The sequence below is a fragment of the Cygnus olor genome, chromosome 2 (assembly GCF_009769625.2).
Source record: "Cygnus olor isolate bCygOlo1 chromosome 2, bCygOlo1.pri.v2, whole genome shotgun sequence".
In the NCBI taxonomy this organism is placed as follows: Eukaryota; Metazoa; Chordata; class Aves; order Anseriformes; family Anatidae; genus Cygnus; species Cygnus olor.
This window is the reverse complement of record NC_049170.1, coordinates 151,753,288-151,770,672: the sequence shown is the minus strand read 5'-3', so window position 1 is coordinate 151,770,672 and position 17,385 is coordinate 151,753,288. Positions and strand designations below refer to the sequence as shown.

The 17,385-nt window shown below is 36.2% G+C and overlaps 1 protein-coding gene across 2 annotated transcripts in view; it reads left to right on the top strand.

Annotated features, from left to right (window-relative positions):
• Positions 1–17,385, top strand: part of ADCY8 (adenylate cyclase 8) — a 127,980-nt gene that overhangs the window by 57,256 nt on the left and 53,339 nt on the right. For both annotated transcript variants that reach the window (XM_040547186.1, XM_040547185.1), the window contains exons 5-6: positions 5,083–5,210; positions 15,167–15,325. In XM_040547186.1, the coding sequence (XP_040403120.1) occupies positions 5,083–5,210; positions 15,167–15,325 (287 nt within the window). The remainder of the gene's footprint in view (positions 1–5,082; positions 5,211–15,166; positions 15,326–17,385) is intronic.

Here is a 17,385-nt window from a genome sequence, read left to right as displayed (position 1 = left end):
CCAGACTAGAGAATTTCCTTCCATCTGGCTTTGTCAAGGTCCTAGCTCTGTTTTCAAAAGTGGCAGAGCTGCAATAAGAGAAACCTGGATGGACTTCTTTCTCGAGCCCTCTCAAACCAGCCTGCTGATTAAGAGCTTTGGACTAGGCCCCATTCATGCTGAGAAAGGCCTTTTATCTAGGTATCCTGTACCTTTGGCAAACATTTCAGGAGTTGAGCTGTTGCATACAAAGGCCAAGTCCCTGCTTCCTCCTTCTCTGTCACTTTTAAAAGATATACATGTATAATCTCTTTGTTCTACAGTTCAGCCTCAATAATTTCTCAACCACAGTGTTCAAATTTTATCTTGAAATTAGAAAAATTGGTAATGTGGATTTTCTTATGGGCTGTTAAGTAGCCTATTCCCTTGAAAAGTAGGTGAAGTGATTAATTCACCACAGGCAGATTTAAAAATGTGGTGTAACATACAAAACACTCCCCCCCCCCCCCCCCCCCCCCCCCCCCCCCCCCCCCCCCCCCCCCCCCCCCCCCCCCCCCCCCCCCCCCCCCCCCCCCCCCCCCCCCCCCCCCCCCCCCCCCCCCCCCCCCAAAATTTAGCTGAAGGAAACAAGAAATATTAATGAAGTTTCTGTCAGCTTTGTTCAGTAACTTGATATTTGAGTAACTCATTCTTCAGTTCCACTTTATGACAGTTTACTTTGTTCCCTTTCCAGTCACTAAGGGTGTATTTAATAAGCTTAAACATAAATCATTCAAATGCATTAGGTAGTTATCTATGAAAGAGCTGCATATTTTCTTTTGCACTGAATTAAGTTGATTTTGAAAAAAAAAAAAATCTTATCAATTACCTCTGAATCCATCTAAAATTACTATTACTTATATCTGAGTGTTTGAGCCTGTTCAACATCCCCAGGCAAAAATTCTACTGATTTCAAATGATCTTGGCAGAATCAGGCCCCTTAATTTTTAACTTTTATCAAATGAGAGGCTACAAATAAGGAGGAAAAAAGCATCTATTTGTGACATGCTTTGAAATTAATTGATACCATCAGCAAATAGCACTACTGACTGATTTTGGGGAACGGTGCAAGATGATGGATACTGGTGTGAATGTCTGTACAATATCATCTGTCATGTACATGCCCAAGGAGAACTTCTGAAATTACTCGTGAGAAGGTGAAGGGGAGTAGAATAAAATAAAGAAAAGATCATGACAGCCTAAAAGGAGTATAAGAATTTAACACTGCCATGTAACAACTGCTGCATCAAAATTCTTGTATATCCATTTTCTCTTATTTAAGTCATTTACTCATTTTGCAGTTACTTCATACTTTTTTAGATTTTTCATCCATTTTTATTTAATGGTAACAGACAACTATTTGATAATGTCACAGTGAGATGTTGTTAGGAATTGGGTTTGAGTGAGCTTTAAAGTGTGAGGAAAGGTGATCCTTAACGCTGCTGCTATCATTTTCTACCACTAAAAAGCAGGTAGGCACAAACAAAACTATCTCGTATTTATCACTGCAGGGCTAGTCAAAGGACACACATTACCCAAATCTAGCCTTAATATACTAATTCAACCAAACTGGCAAAGCATCTAACTAAACTGTAGGTGTGATTCAGCTACAGAGTTATCAGAGGAGATCTCAGAAGACCACACAGTCCTCCACTGCCAAAGCAGATACTATCAGTCCTCTGTCCTTCCTTGCAGTTGTTGAACTATCTTTCACTAACTAAAACATTTCCAGTGATAAAAATCCATGGTTTACTTACAAAATAAGTATGGGGAATATAAAATATAAAGGGAAATATAAAAGGGGTAAGGACAATATAACCATACTGTAACTCATTTATCAGTAAGAACAGTTCAACTAACAAGACAAATTAGGAAGACAAGGAGTCATTTAAATATTCCTTGTGGATTCTGTTGCCAATAGAGACACCCTGCATGGTTCTTGCACCAATGCAGAAAGACATATGTCTTGTGTCATGTCTGTTAGTGCTGTGTGGGTGCCTCACATACCCAGGGGTCATTCCAATGCACCATAAGCTTATGTGCAGACAAATGAATTAAAGCCCAGCTGACTGCTTTAGCTGTGAGCTGAATCGCTATAGGTTTAATTGAATGCATTGCCTGTCTCCCTTTTGACTGTAATGGCAGCCTTGGCTGCTGGCTGACATATGGACACCTATATATAGTCATGTCGGTTTGGATAGCTCACTTCTGCAAATTACTTCTTCCTGAGCTTTGGCAAATGACTGTAGAGATGACATATCAAGGAAAAAAAAAAAAAAAAGTACACATTCATGTGCAGCTGAAATTATTTCCTGTGTCACATGCACTCACATTTACATACATCAAACCCTCATTAGCAGGTCTTGTTCATTAAGATTCTTCTTTCTTATTTTTATCAAAATCACACCTTTTTGTAGTGGTCTGTCTTGTTCTGGTTTTCAGTAAATGAGGAGACATAGCCATGACAGAGGTCTCATTTGACTTTAATAGAATCAGTGCTTCAACCAGTTTAAATGAGACATTATGATCCAAATCCAGGCATTTTTCCTGCTGCATACTGAGTTTTCTAACTGTGGAATTAGATGCTCACTTAATAGGTGAGTCCCATGTCTTCAGATAGGAAGGTACCACGGAATCTATGGTACTACTTGAGTAGTAACTAACAGGTACTACTTGAGTCATATCTTTCTTTCTTTCCTGAAAATTGAATATTTTCCCATTTATTTCTAATTATACTATGGAATCATCAGTTGTAATCTATGTGTAGTGGGTCTGAATGTTGTTGAGGTGCTGCCTTTTGTTTTACTGCACTTCAGTCAAATTAATATAATGTTATAAATGCATTTTCTACATTGTTGATGTAAAATCACATGACAATTAGAGTGTGGAATTCATTGAATGGCACTATTAGCAAAGACAAAGAACCACAGAATCTGTGTTTTATTATATCTTTATATCTTCGCCATTTTTCTAAGTTGGGAACACAGGAAAGTTTGAAGAGGAACACAGTTTAACATGCACTCAGTTGCGTCATTGAGTGCTCATTACTAGCTGATTAGCTGTAGTATTTCATAGTTTTATAGTACAAACAAAAATTTAGATGGAAATTGCTGTAAAGTCAAATCTCTCATTCTTTCCATTGAGCGGGAAATGTATAAAAATAATGTTTCAGTGGATTTTAGGATGTGAAATTTCAGTTGCAAGCCTGTGGAACATACTCATTGCTCATTTGTGTGGGTCTGCAGAGGGACTGAAGAGAAAGGAACAAGGAAAGAAGAGTTACATGTGAAATTTGTCATTTTAGAATCCTGACTCTAGTTTTGAATTTCTCAATGAAACTTTGGCATCTAGATATTGCACTCTTAGAGCCAGTGATAGTAGTAGCTGGAGATGAAGCCAAGGCTTCAGACACAGTCAGCTCCTACTGATGGTTTAAGGAGATTTCAGGCTGAATCAGTTTACTTTGTCCCTGTGACCAGACCAAATTTTACCTTCACTGGTATGTGTTAAGCTTCAGCTGACTTCAGCAAAAGCTTTGGGTACAAAGATTTTGGGTGAAAGCATTTGGGTACAAAGATTTGGGTATGAAATCATGCTATGTGCAAGTGTGGCCTCACCTGACTACTGTGTACAGTTTTGAGTGCTACAATATAAGAAGGATAAAAAAACTATTAAAGAGTGTCCAAAGAAGGGCAATAAAAGACTCAATGATCATTATGGATCCCTTTCAACTTGGGTTATTCTGTGATCCTAAGATTGTAAGTGTTTAGGGTTTTTTTGCCACTTTGGATTTTTAAACACTTGCCTGAGATTCAGTACAAATTTTTATTCTTCCTAGGCAAAATCTTGAATAATAACTTAGACTCCCATTCATTTGGCCAGTACTCAGTTTCTGAGGATTGTCAGCATTCATGTTTGCTCCTGTGTCCTACTTAAAGTTGTCTTTTCCCCAGTAGGACTAGCGTATCCCTGCTCCCCTTTGATTAGTGCAGCTTTCACCACAGGTTGGTGGAGAGAAAGAGAAGAAAAAAGCTGAAATATACACCACAGGCAAAATTTGCTATTTTCTACTGATTCAGATTTAGAAATTATCTTGCTTTCCAGTAATGACCGGTCTTCATTTTAATGTCCTCTCATTGGAGCCTTTACTGATTGAAAGTTAATCTTGCATTTCAATGATCTTCCCATCATGAAAATGCGTCCCTGACTCAACTTGCAGTACGTCCTGCCCCTATGCACTTGCAGTTGTGTCCTCCAATTGTTATGGTCCCTGTTCTTCGGCATTGATTATCACCTGTGGATGCCGGGCCAGCAGAATACTTTGGGCATGATTACAGCTTATTTTGGGCTTACTTGTTCTGCTTGTCTGGGAACTGCAAAAGTTTTGGCAACTCACTAGGAAAGGATCTTCTAAAATAATGATCTAATCACACCACAATATGTTCTTTCAGTCTATAAGGATACAGTTAATAAGTATTTAAGGAATAAAACTCAATATTTGCTTCCAGGGTAAAGAATATTTCCAGCTGGATGCCAAGTAAATATCATTTCTCCACAGTACAAGCCTAAGACAAGACACCTTTGATATTTTTGTGATGCAGATACTTGATCAGCTCCTATAGCTGTTGGGAATGCGACAGTGGAAAACAGGTGGGAAGGCATTATCAGTAGGACAAAAGAGGTTTCTCTCCTTTATTTCCAGTGCAAAAAGGGGCAGAAAGAATGCCCTGGAGGAATATAATCTAAAATGTGTTATTCATTATCTCAGCTGGTATTTCTGAATCCTTGGCATAGCTTCCAGTCTAACTCTGCTGAGACCTTTCTCACCATCAGCAAGTCCACCTCTGCCTGACATAACACAGAAATGGCTATTATCCTTTTTACTGAAAAAGTAAAGGTGATTTATTTCAAGAAAAAAATAAATCAAGATCATACTAGTTGCAAACAGGAAACATCCCTTACATTACTTTTCAGTACTATTTCCAACAAGTTTCAAATTCATCTTAAAATTATAAGAACACAACTGCAAATCTTTTCTTTCTCTTTTGATATATTTACATCTAGGAACATCATTGTCTTAGAATAAAAATCCTGGGGGACTGTTACTACTGTGTGTCTGGGCTCCCAGAACCTCGCCAGGACCATGCACACTGCTGCGTTGAAATGGGGCTCAGCATGATCAAAACTATCAGGTAATATGATTTTTTTCTTCTTTTTTCATTCGTACTGACAATGTCTTGTACTTCCTATCTAAGAATGTTATTACTAGACAATTAGTTCTTTTGGTGGTTCAGAGATCTCAGGGTTATCACTGTGAAAAGAACAAGACTTTTTCAATCCATACAAGGCACCATATGTGTGGAAACAGATACTAAATGCTACCTTGTCTATAAGCTAGTTTCCAAGGTAAGGTGTTGACACCAGTGTCTATTTAGTTTTAATTATTTTTTATTGTATTAAAAGGATTACAGCAAACAATTTAGTCTGCTCATCCTCAACCTCCTCTTAAAAATGGCAACAGTATAAAGTGAGAACTGTTAAGATCTGTGAAACTTATTGCTCTCAAAGCACACACAGCTACTGTGCTACATGGTCTGCAGCAGCTAGTCCAATCATTTACCATGACATCTTCAAAAGAGGTTTTCTCAGTCTTTTTTATCCACTTTATCAATTTTTCTGACATTCCCTTTTCCAAATCCTTCTTCTGTTGCTGTATTCCCTAAAACAGTGTTTCCTATCCTGAACATTCTCCTCTTCTCATGGATGTTTTGCCATGCAATATCTTTGTCTGCTTCTTTTCCAGACCGCTTTCCTCCTTTAATCTGAGTGTGTTTCATTATGTACATTAGAAAGTTAGGGTGTACTGCAGCTACTTTACTGAGATCTTAATAGAGAAAGAATTTGGCAAAAAATAATAAATGGAAAATGTAACTGAGTAATGATTATGCAACAATGATCTCTAAGGTTGGATTCAAATATCACAGACTAAATGTTGCACAAAGTAATCAATATTTTGCTTCTGGAATCCCCACAGTGAAAGTGAAACATGAATTAGAGAAAAAACGTTGATAAAAAAAGTATTGTTAAAATATTTAGAGATGCATATTAAATCAGTTGCATTTGTTTGTTAATATCATCCACAATGAACCCATTGTAAGTCATTCTTCTTTTCTGAGTTTCTCTGAATTTCCTTATATGTGGAAGTCTCTAAAATGCTAGTGTCCTGTTATGAAGCAGGTCTCAAAGACTGTACTCCAACAGAAATAGTACTGTAGTTTTCATATCTTAAATAATATGTGCACCCTACAGGAGCTGTGAAACCAAAGCCTAGTAGGACTTTGGTCATCCCAGGCTAATTCAGTTCAGATTGTCTTCACTTTGTTTGATAAAGATAGTATTTCTGGCCATCCGATAAGGTTTTCCCATGGGTTTTCCGTTCAGATTACAAAAGTGGTATCTTACTTATCTTAATGTGCAGCCATATAGTAAACAGGGAGGACCAATCCTGCTATAGGATATTACAAATACTTCAGTCTGTCAAACTCAGTCAATACATCTGAGAGAACTTAGAATTACCAATGGTCCATTAATTAGAACTGAAATTGATAGAACTCGTTCAGTTAAAATGAAAAAACTTATTTGAAAAACTGGGTTTCTGTTATATTGATCTGTGCATATTTGATCTATGACCTGTTTAAAATGACATTTTTATGATTGTAATGTATTCAATCTTTATCTGAAGTTTTTATGAAACAAATATTTGGTATGTTAAAAATAGTCGGAAATGACCCAAGATATAAGAAACTATCTTTCAGATTTTCACAATTATATTCAAATTGTATAGGTGAAATCACAGCCTTCTTGCAAGGCAGAGAAAGTTTACAGGAAACATCTAAACATTTAAAGAGTACTGATAAAGACGACATGAACCATTGTTTCTTCTCCATCTTGCAGAGCTCTGTGTTACTTCTTAAATCTCAACTATGTTTTAGTTCAAGCACTTAGCCTAGCTTAAGAACTTGATATTAAAACACCAGCAACAAAACAACCCACCACCACCCCCTCAAAAAAAATTACATTTATGCTATGATATCCCAGCTAAATTGGGATTTAGGCACTTAAATGGAGAAAAATCCATGTAGTTCTAGATCTTTTGATTCTTCTAGCAGTAAATTCTTTGCACAGTTAATATAGAAGGTATCTTTAAGTTAGGCAGACCAGATTTTCTTCTGTAGATCCTCCAAGATCTTATTCTCTTCATTGACACTATGTACATAGAATTATTAAGGTTGGAAAAGACCTCCAAGATCATTTGGTCCAACAATCACCCTACTACCAATGTCACCCACTAAACCATGTCCCTAAGTACCACGTCCAACCTTTCCTTGAACACCCCAGGGACGGTGACTCCACCAACTCCCTAGGACACCTGTTCCAATGCCTAGTTGATGATGTTGCAAGTATCAGTACCTCACTTTAGGTGAGGCAGTGCCCAGAAGTCCACCATCTCAAGATACCACCACAGAATTTTCCTTCTAGTCTTCTTGATGATTACACAGTCAGCAGAAATTAAACAAGAATGTAAAATCATTAATTACACAAACTGTAAAACAAATCTGCTTGGACAGGTTGATTCATAAGGGACTTCTAGGTGTTTTAATATGACTCATATCCATACAGCTAAACTGTTTATTCATTGTTAATTAAGGCTCTTCAACTTGATCTTAAGGATGCTAAATTTGAGTCCTAAGGGCTTTAAATTTGAGTTTTGCTGCTCCACTTCTCTCTTTGCAAATGCTCAGGGCTCAGCCAAATAATCTAAGACACAGCTTTCTCTGTAATGTTTTATGCATCACTGTTTCTTGTTACAAAGCTTATACAAGAAAAACTTTTCTTGATACTTCAAATGTCATGTATTTTGCTCTCTTAACCATTGAGCTCAATTGAAATATTACTTTAATCCATGGGAATGTTCCACAAAATCTGATTTTTAATCTAAAGCAAGGAAGCTTTGCCCCATCACATTTGTTCATGACCAAGAATCCTAACTCTGGCTGTCTTGCAAGCCCCAACCTTCTGGAAAATGTCCTAGGCTTCAATTGAAAGGGCAAATGAAAATAAAAAGAACAAGCTCTTCTTTATGAAGATTCATTTATGTCCATTTATTCAGATGGTTCTCACATCTTTTTACATGCTGTGCAAGTCTTCCTGCATTTAAATGTATTTTATTAATGCCTGTCTATTGTGACAGTTTGTAAAAATAAGATAGTAGAGGAATGTTTAGTCATCAGATGATAATGTTTCATTTTCACAGCTATCACCCAAGCTAAATGGATGTCAGAGATAACACTGAGGGGAACTAAATCTGTAATTGCTCTTATCTATTAAAAATAGTCAGTCATTTTATCTTTATCTTTATTGATATATGAGAAGGGGAAGATCTGTAAGAAGAAAGCAGTCATCAGCATTTTCATTGCCTGTTAGTGAAGTTTAAAAACTGTGTTGGAATGCCAGATGGATGGGATTATGGATGGGATATGTGATAAAATTCAAGACAAGAATATCTACTTGTTGACAGTCAATTATGGAGTACAACTCTAAGACCTAACAGTAAAATGAGGTTAGATTTGTTGAAACAATCTCTTCTTCAAATATATTAAAATGGATGTAAAATAGATAAGAGAAAGAGAACATAAAAGTAATTCTAAAATGAGATAATTTCTAAATATCACATTATGCTCCAGTCAGATATTAGTATGCTTGTTCATTACAATTTTCTATTCTTTCAGTTGAGCTGTTAAAAGAGGAAATATATTGTAAAGCACAATGAGAGGCCAAGGGAAGTTCAGCAGAAAAGTGAGGTAAAGGAGAAGGTGGGGAAACAGGAAAAGGAAAGGAATAGAAAAAACGTTGTTGAGACAACTGAAGGAAATAACTATAAAGAAGAGGAGAGCGTACTTCCAAAGTGGAAATTATAGATGATAGTATGTTAATGTCAAGACTGAGATGATAATATGAATCTTGGTGTTATGTATTCATTTTAAAGAGCTTTTTAAGCATTTTTATAAGAATGTAGGAAAAAAGCCATGCAAATAATTTGTGAAGCAGAACTACCTTTAAAATAAAAGAATCACACAGTCTGTCATAGATCTGTTTAGATTAAATTATTATTAATAATAATATTAAATAATAATATTAATAGGAATAAGTTATTTGCTAGGGGTTCATTAATATGGGCAGAAAACACTGGATTTAAAGATTGGCAACAATATTATTGAAAGAAGTGGTGGCTTTTCTGTCCCTCAGTGTTTTCAGATCAAAACTTTATTTTTTCTGGAAGAAATACTTCCATTAGACACAAGCTACTGGAACATAAAAGAACAAATACAAGTGGGTAAAATGTACTGTTCTGTGTCACACAGTATATCAGGATGGACGACTGTACCTTCTATTCTTCAGGTTGGGGCACAGTGGCAGTGTAGGTGACAAGAACTGCTTCCAGGTTAAAGACTGTTTTCTTCACCACCATCTTCTCAAACGTCTTTATTACTAAAATCCCAAGACTGTGTATGGAGTCCTCAAGGACTCATTCACATAGTATAATGATGGAAATCCAACTATAATATCCACATAATGGTGGAAAATCAAGCAAATCTTTTTGCTGGTATATTTATTTGGTAAGTCAAGGAGTTGCGAGTGGTTTCTTCTCTTGGATTATTTCCCACTAAATTACCAGCTGAAAGAGCAATTATTATGACAGAAAAAATAGTCCCTGCATGCAATGTAGACTAAACTCCAGAAACCATCTATAATAACTTGATAAGTTGTTAATTAATATAAATTCATGAGAAAAATAAATAAATAAACAAATAAATAAAAGAGAAACTATATTTTAGGTGATCTCAGTGGTTGACCTGCTAGGTTTTCAGCTTTTTACACACACACAAAAAAAATGCTTTTAACTTCATCTGTCCGGTATTAAAATAAAATCATAAAGTGATTAATGGGGGCTAAATAAGTTACTTATGCAACGAAGAAGCCAGGAACTGCTTTCCTAATCCATGACTTATTATGTAATTAATCCATTAACGTATTCCTTCCACTGATTCTTTCTTGTATAATATACAAGGCTCAACCTATGTTGGAGCTAGCCCTGATTCACAGAAAACAGAACAATGTTTCTCAAAACCAAAAACTATTGTACACCTTCATTTCTGTATGGTGGTGGAAAGAGGCTTTGCAAGATATTCACAAGTTCTCAGTTCACAAGTTCAGTGCATTTCAGACACAAATCACATCACCACTTTCATGTGTCCATTTCAGCCACTGACAATGAATGAACAGAGCATCAGGACAGTATATCTTTCCCTGCTTTTGCTATTGGGTGCCTATATTAATCAAACTGTGTCATGACCAATAGCTTGTATACTTCCGAGTCCCCTTTTCTTTGAATGTACTACCAAATACAATCAAAGCTATTGGCAAGTTATCATAGGAGTGTATATTATATAGCTGTTATCACATAATTTTCAAATGACAAAGCAGATTTCTAATAAATTTATAGTCCCTCATGTTTCTTTCCTGCCTCTCAGAGAAGGCAGACATAAAAAAGAGGAATACGGCAGTAGTTTAACTCTGTCCATGTTGCTATAGTATCATTCTGAGCTCAGAGCAAGTCATTTACAATCATGAAGTCTGATAATATGAAACTTCTTCAGATAACAGTTGTTACTGGCACTGGAATCCAGCCCTAATTCCAAGGTAGACCCACCCTTTTAAACTGTCTTCATGGGATAATATCTGCCTTAAATTGTAAATTCAGTGCTTGGAAAGTCAATCTACAAAGTGTTATATCCTGTGAGTCATAGTACCTTAGCTGTATTCTTTGAACCTTTAGTTTAGTGCACCCTGTTACCTAGCTTTTTTAATGTCTGGTTTGCAAGGATGACACAGCTCTAAGAATCACACCAAAGAGAGCACTCACCTCAGATAACCTCCTACTGTCTCATGTCAGTACCAAAAAGCATTTGAGTTCTTTTAGGAAAATGCCACAAATCTGTTAGGTCCAACCAAAAATTTTTCTATGTGATTGAACCTTAGGATCAGAGGACAGTTCAGTTTGGAGAGGACTACAGGAGACTGATTGCTAGTCCCACTTTCTGCTCAAAGCAGGGTCACCTATAACCCTTGTTTAGTTTAGAAAGCACAGTCTTCCTATTCCTGTTAAAAGTGCATTAAGACAGTAATGGCTATGTCTTGACAGATATCACACACTAACTCCTGAACCTGCAGGAGAGCTAGTCGGCCAGGAAGAAAACATGCTGGGGCTGTTTTAAATATCTCAGTTGGTAGACAGAGCCTTGCACAGTTACACTGATTAGCACAGGTGTGGATGGTGTGTCACTGTCTGAACCTGCAAGGCATGAGTTCCAGGACATTCCGTTTTCTGGCAGCGTCAGAAAAGGTTGAAAAGCAGATCTGTGACTTTTTGCTTACCTTCTATATGCAAATAGGAGAGCCTCAGATTAGAAGCACAAATAAATAAATAAATAAATAAATAAATCCATCAATGGAGCTGACCAGAGGGAAATGCCAAGATCTAAGTAAAATCAATGAATTTTTTATCACCAACTTGACTGAAATGAGATATGGCATGAATAGCATCAAATTCAAACCAAAATTTCAATGTCCTGAATAAGATATCTCATAGCTTGTTAGGTTGCTTTGTAGAGTATCAATAATTCAGCTTCATGTATAGGCCTTTTGAAAATATTTGCAGAAAACCTTTAAAACAGTTGAAGCAAATACTTTTTTTTGCTTTTTGCTTTTTTTTTTTTTAATCAGAAACTTAATTGATATTTGAATAAATTTAAGAGTCAGAAGAACTAGAGGATGCGGAACATGAACATATGCAAAGAGAAAAACTTATTTCAATATCTATTATGCAGTTATTATGAGAAGTTTTTTTCTTTCTTCTGAATAAATGAGAACTAGCTCTACTGAGTAAGATAACCCAACTTTTGTAGTCTCAAAACTTTAATTGCTTTTGTCCTGTAGCACTGTATAAACAAGACTACACAGTAAGTGACAGTCTGGCTGTTAGGGAGTTGGATTTGGCTATGGAGACAACTCAGGTGAAGTCCCCTTCTTTATGTAATTCAGAAATGCTTCAACCCACATTAAAAATAAATAAATAAATAAATAAATAAATAAAGTGGCTTTTTACATACTAATCAATCACCTCTCCTTTCAACCACAACTATTTCTTCTTTATTCACATTAAAACCTTACAACAAAAGTTTGCAGGAATATAACATCTCCACAAATGTTCTCAACAGCTCTGTTCTTGGTCTTGCAAATAGCAAAGCAACAGAAGCAGGACCAAACCTCCATCATGGTTTGATTCATGTTCTGGACAGTCTGTTTAAATATATCTCCGACTGCCTGTGGCTCAATTCAATCAGGTCCCTTTATGCAATTAGTTTCCTACCTATCAATGTAAGAGCATACTGCTGTGAACGGCAAGTAAGAGAAGGACATGACGATAGGGCCCTGCAGGTGCACCAACACCAGAGCAGACAGAAACAAACAACAGCCCTCAGTCAAAGGATGCAGGCAGGCAGCCAAATCCCCACTGACCACAGGTGAAGAGCTGAGATCAACTATCACCTCGGCAGCACACATGGAAAAGTTGCTGGGAAGCTGTGAAAGACAACAGATGAGACAAGAGGGGATAGGGCCTCACATAGACAGTGTCATGCAGGAGGCAGCATGGACAGCAGAGCTACGTGAAGCTTTGAACAAATGCAAAAGTCCTATGTGGCTGATTGAAGTTTTCTCAGGATATCATTTTTTTTATGAAAAAAAGGAAATGTTAAAATCCAACAACTATTAGTCAACATTCAGGAAACAGAGGGATGTATTACTCAGTTGCACCATTGTTTATACCAGGTCTCTCTAATGAGACGTGTGCATTAATTCCCATACAATGTACAGATATAGGGATATAATTTACAGTATTTAAAATAAATGACATTATTTACTAATAATTAAGTACTATCGTATTTAAAATTTAACAGTCTAAAAGAGAGTATATATATGTAGAGAAAGAGTATACATATATACACACGCTATTAGCCTATTTTAATAAACTTGAGGTCCTCTTATTGTGTGCATTTTCCATTTAAAATCTTTTTGCTCAATTACTTCTCTGAATCCAATTAGCTTATTATTTCAAGATAGAGAAATCAGACATAAAATGAGAAATAATTATTTTGGCTTGAACCAAAAAAAAAGGCAGACTGGGGAAACTATTGCGTGGGGAATTGTGTGATAATACCTCTGACAGTTATGAGTGTTAGTTTAGACGTTTTTGTAGTATATCTATAAAAAATTCTCTACAACACATTAAAAATTGCAGTGTTCTTAATTCTCTTAATTGTTCTCATAATACTTAAGGCACTTCTTCAACGTGAAAGATTTGTTTTCAAGTCCTGTCTTCCAGAGTTAGGTGATTGTGTTAAATTTTCATATTTCAAGCCTTCTTGATTGCAAAACAAAGAAATATGTAGATGAAAACTATACACACAGACTATCTAAACATGGATAAATTCCTTCCCAAAGCTTCTTCTTTTATTAGCTTGTAATTAACTTTGTGTAAATCTGTTTCTTTAAATACCTGAAATATGTTAGCTTCCTGATATGATGAAAAGGTCTTCTCTGGTACACAAGTAACTGCATTGGGACATCATATGCATGCTTTTCTCCAAGGTTTTGGATTATGCAGGAAAGGGAAATAAAGATTAATTGTTTATTTTCAATTCCTCACATTTTTGTGTGACTGATTTCTCTCCATTTTAAAACTGTTATTTCATTATTTGTTTCACACACTGAATTGGTCCCCCTGTTGCAATAACAAAAGGCCAAGTATTGAATTCAGTAAGCAATTTTCTCCTCTAGAGAGGGTCTGTCAAGGTCATGACTGAGGCATCTGAAGCAATGGTAGTTAGCTCCAGAGTTATGAAACAGAGCTGTTTATTCTTTATCTTCTCTGTTGTGTGACCTTGCTGCCCTTCTTTTGACTTCGGTGACTGGGACTCTTTACAGAGAAATAGCTGTCTTGTTTGTAGACCAACAGTAACACGCTTTTCCGAACCTGAGCAAGCTATTCAAATATTAATGAACACTAGCTCTAACAGTATTTTCTGTGCAAATAATTGTTGTCACTCAGGTAGGACTGGAAAATCTTTCTCTTTGTCACCTCAATGGATCAATCATCTTAGTTGTGAGTTTCTTATGGTGATGTGCTGGACTATCCCAACACAGACTTGGAAGAAGCAGTCCTAGGTTTAAGATACTTTTAAAGTGACTGTAGCTGTGAATATGTGTTTTCTTGTATCAGAAAAGGAAGATATTGTTTTAAAACAATGAAATTCCCCTTATAGCCCACAGATATATTAACTGAAACTGTGTTGGGACAAAGTCCCTCTTCTGAGGCTGTTGACAAATGTTTCTGTGTTTCTATTTTTGAGCAGTGAAATGGTCTTTACCATCACATTGAATGGAAACAACTTATTTTCCAATCATATCATTATCATAACAAAGCAAATAATATTCTGGCCAAATCTACTGCAAATAATTCACCTTTGGACAAAGAGTAACTCTAGAAAGTTTTAGTCCAATAAATAAATAAATAAATAAATAAATCAAATTTTGAAGATTATTCAAAAATAGAATAGAATATAAAAGTATATACACATTTGATTATAGTAGGTTTTTTTCATGTTGTTGATTGCTCTTTTATAATTCTAAGCTAATGGACTGAATGAGTTCAACAAATCCTTTCATTCAGACATGTTTTTCTCTCCCTATCTTTCCCTTTCTGTCTGATAGGAGTAATATGTGTGCCACTGAATCATGCATACAATTAAGCACTTAATGATAATCCGGCTTTTACAGTCATTTTATCACTACCTGTACTTGCCTACCTAAAAAAATAGCTCTTCATTTTGCAGACTAAGTGGTTGTTTATACCAAATTGATATTGTATTTTACATTGTATTTTTTTTCTAAAAGATATGAAAAATGTGGCATATACTTTCATGAGTCTGGTTTTTGTTTGTTTGTTTGTTTTTGTTTTGTTTAACAGATACGTTAGGTCAAGAACGAAGCATGACATTGACATGAGAATAGGGATACATTCAGGATCAGTTCTGTGTGGAGTGCTGGGCCTGCGAAAGTGGCAGTTTGATGTCTGGTCATGGGATGTGGATATTGCAAACAAACTTGAGTCTGGTGGAATTCCTGGGTAAGGCAACATGTATTTCCCACAGTCAGAAAACATTGTCAACACCGTACACTATTCACATTTCCAACAGATTAAGTGTCTTTCCATTATTCCATCAGCTATGACTTCTTGGGTTTCTTTGTTTATTTTTTATTTTATTTTATTTCTATTTTGTGATTGGCAAGGATTTGTGAAGCAGAAACATTGTAGAAATGGTCCACTTGCAGGAGTTTTGGCAAAGACAAAAATATTTTTTTTTTCCTTTTTCAGCTAAGATTTCATGACGATGGTCAATGGTTGTATTCAGATGATCTGGTACACAGGGATAGCTCAAATTTCCCAGTTAGGTGTTGACCATTCCTGAGTTTCTCCAAGCTTCATTCTGCTGCTGTGAGGCACAGTAATGTAATTTACTTTATTTCATAATGCACAAAGTATGGGAAGAGTTATGTCTTCATAGGTTGATATGGCTAATAGCAAGGAGTTATGGATAGCAGGCTCATAGAATCATAGAATACCCCAAGTTGGAAGGGACCCAGAAGGATCACCGAGTCTAACCCCTGGCTCCACACAGGACCCCCAAAAATCAGAGCATGTGTCTGAGAGTGTTGTCCAAATGCTCCTTGAACCCTGTCAGGCTCGGTGCTGTGATCGCTGCCCTGGGGAGCCTGTCCCAGTGTCTGACCATCCTCTCGGTAAAGAGCCTGTTCCTAATACCCAGCCTCACTCTCCCCTGTCACAGCTGCATGCCATTCTTCAAGTCCTATGGAACTCTTCTAAGTAATTTAATGCTTTGGTAGATGTTTTGAGGTATTTATGCACAGCTATTTATGTATGTGAAAATACAAAGCTCTCCATCCACCTGCTTAGTTTTTCATCTGTGGTGGCTAATTCACCTGGAGGATAAAATATTATTTTTGCCTGACATGAACTTTATCTCACTGCAGTTTGGAAATTGCAGACCCTAAATTTGAAGCAATAGTAGTGGTTGTGGGAATCCTCTATGCACTTTCAGTTATCTCTTCCATTGATGAAACATATAGATAAAGATCCCATACAATGATGCAACTTCTGGCAACAGAAATGTGGGCTTCATCCACTGTTCCCCATAGTAGACCACTAGGCTAATATGTATTATTAGAAGCAGCAGAAAATGAAACTATTCATTCTCTGAAAACAAGTTCTATGCTCTGCATGTGTCACCAGTGTATAAAACTACAGAAAAAAAGAAAAAAAAGAAAAAGAAAAAAAAACTTTCCCTGATGCTTATCCCGTGAGAGCTCCAGATGACTAAGAAAGGTCATAAGCTGCTTTGTTAACATGAGCAAAACAATTATCTACCATTCATCATCCATGCCAGCAAAAAGTGTAGTTTATTGCTGTTAATTCATACAAGTAATACAGCTATTAATGAATAACCCAGAGAACGCACCACCTTGCTGGTGTCAATAAAATGCCCAACTAAGTTGCAGTCTATTGGAGCAAAGTAATTTCCACTCTTGCATATCCATTTGCTAACAGAATAAAACCTGTACGTGACAGCAGTTCACTAAGTCTCTCAAAGCAGTGATTTACATCAGACTGAAGTCTGATTTCCTGGTGCACAGAGTAGATTTCCTAGAGCAGTTAAGGTCACTTCAGCCTCTTCTTACTTCTCCCCCTATAAGACTGAACAATGTTATTTAAGAAACATTCTTCTGCCAGGTTCCCATCTTCTAATTTTCTTCTCCTGGTACATCTAAGTATTAATCTTTTGTATTGAATTGTCATAAAACTTAGCTAATAATTAATATTCCAGGATGCATCATTGACAGGTATTATTTAAAGCTTTAGGCCTGATATGTTTTCAACAGTAGGATAGATGATACTTTTTGGCTTCGGTGCTCAGTTTCACAATTTGCTGAATTTGTATGAAATTAGGGGACTCTCCATTATATATTTTATTTTATTTTATTTTATTTATTTATTTATTTTATTTTGTTTTGTTATTTTATTTATTTTTATTTTATTTTATTTTGTTTTCTTTTTTTTTTTTCTTTTGTTTTATTTTTAAGTAAGTTGTAGAAAAGGTGAAACCCAAA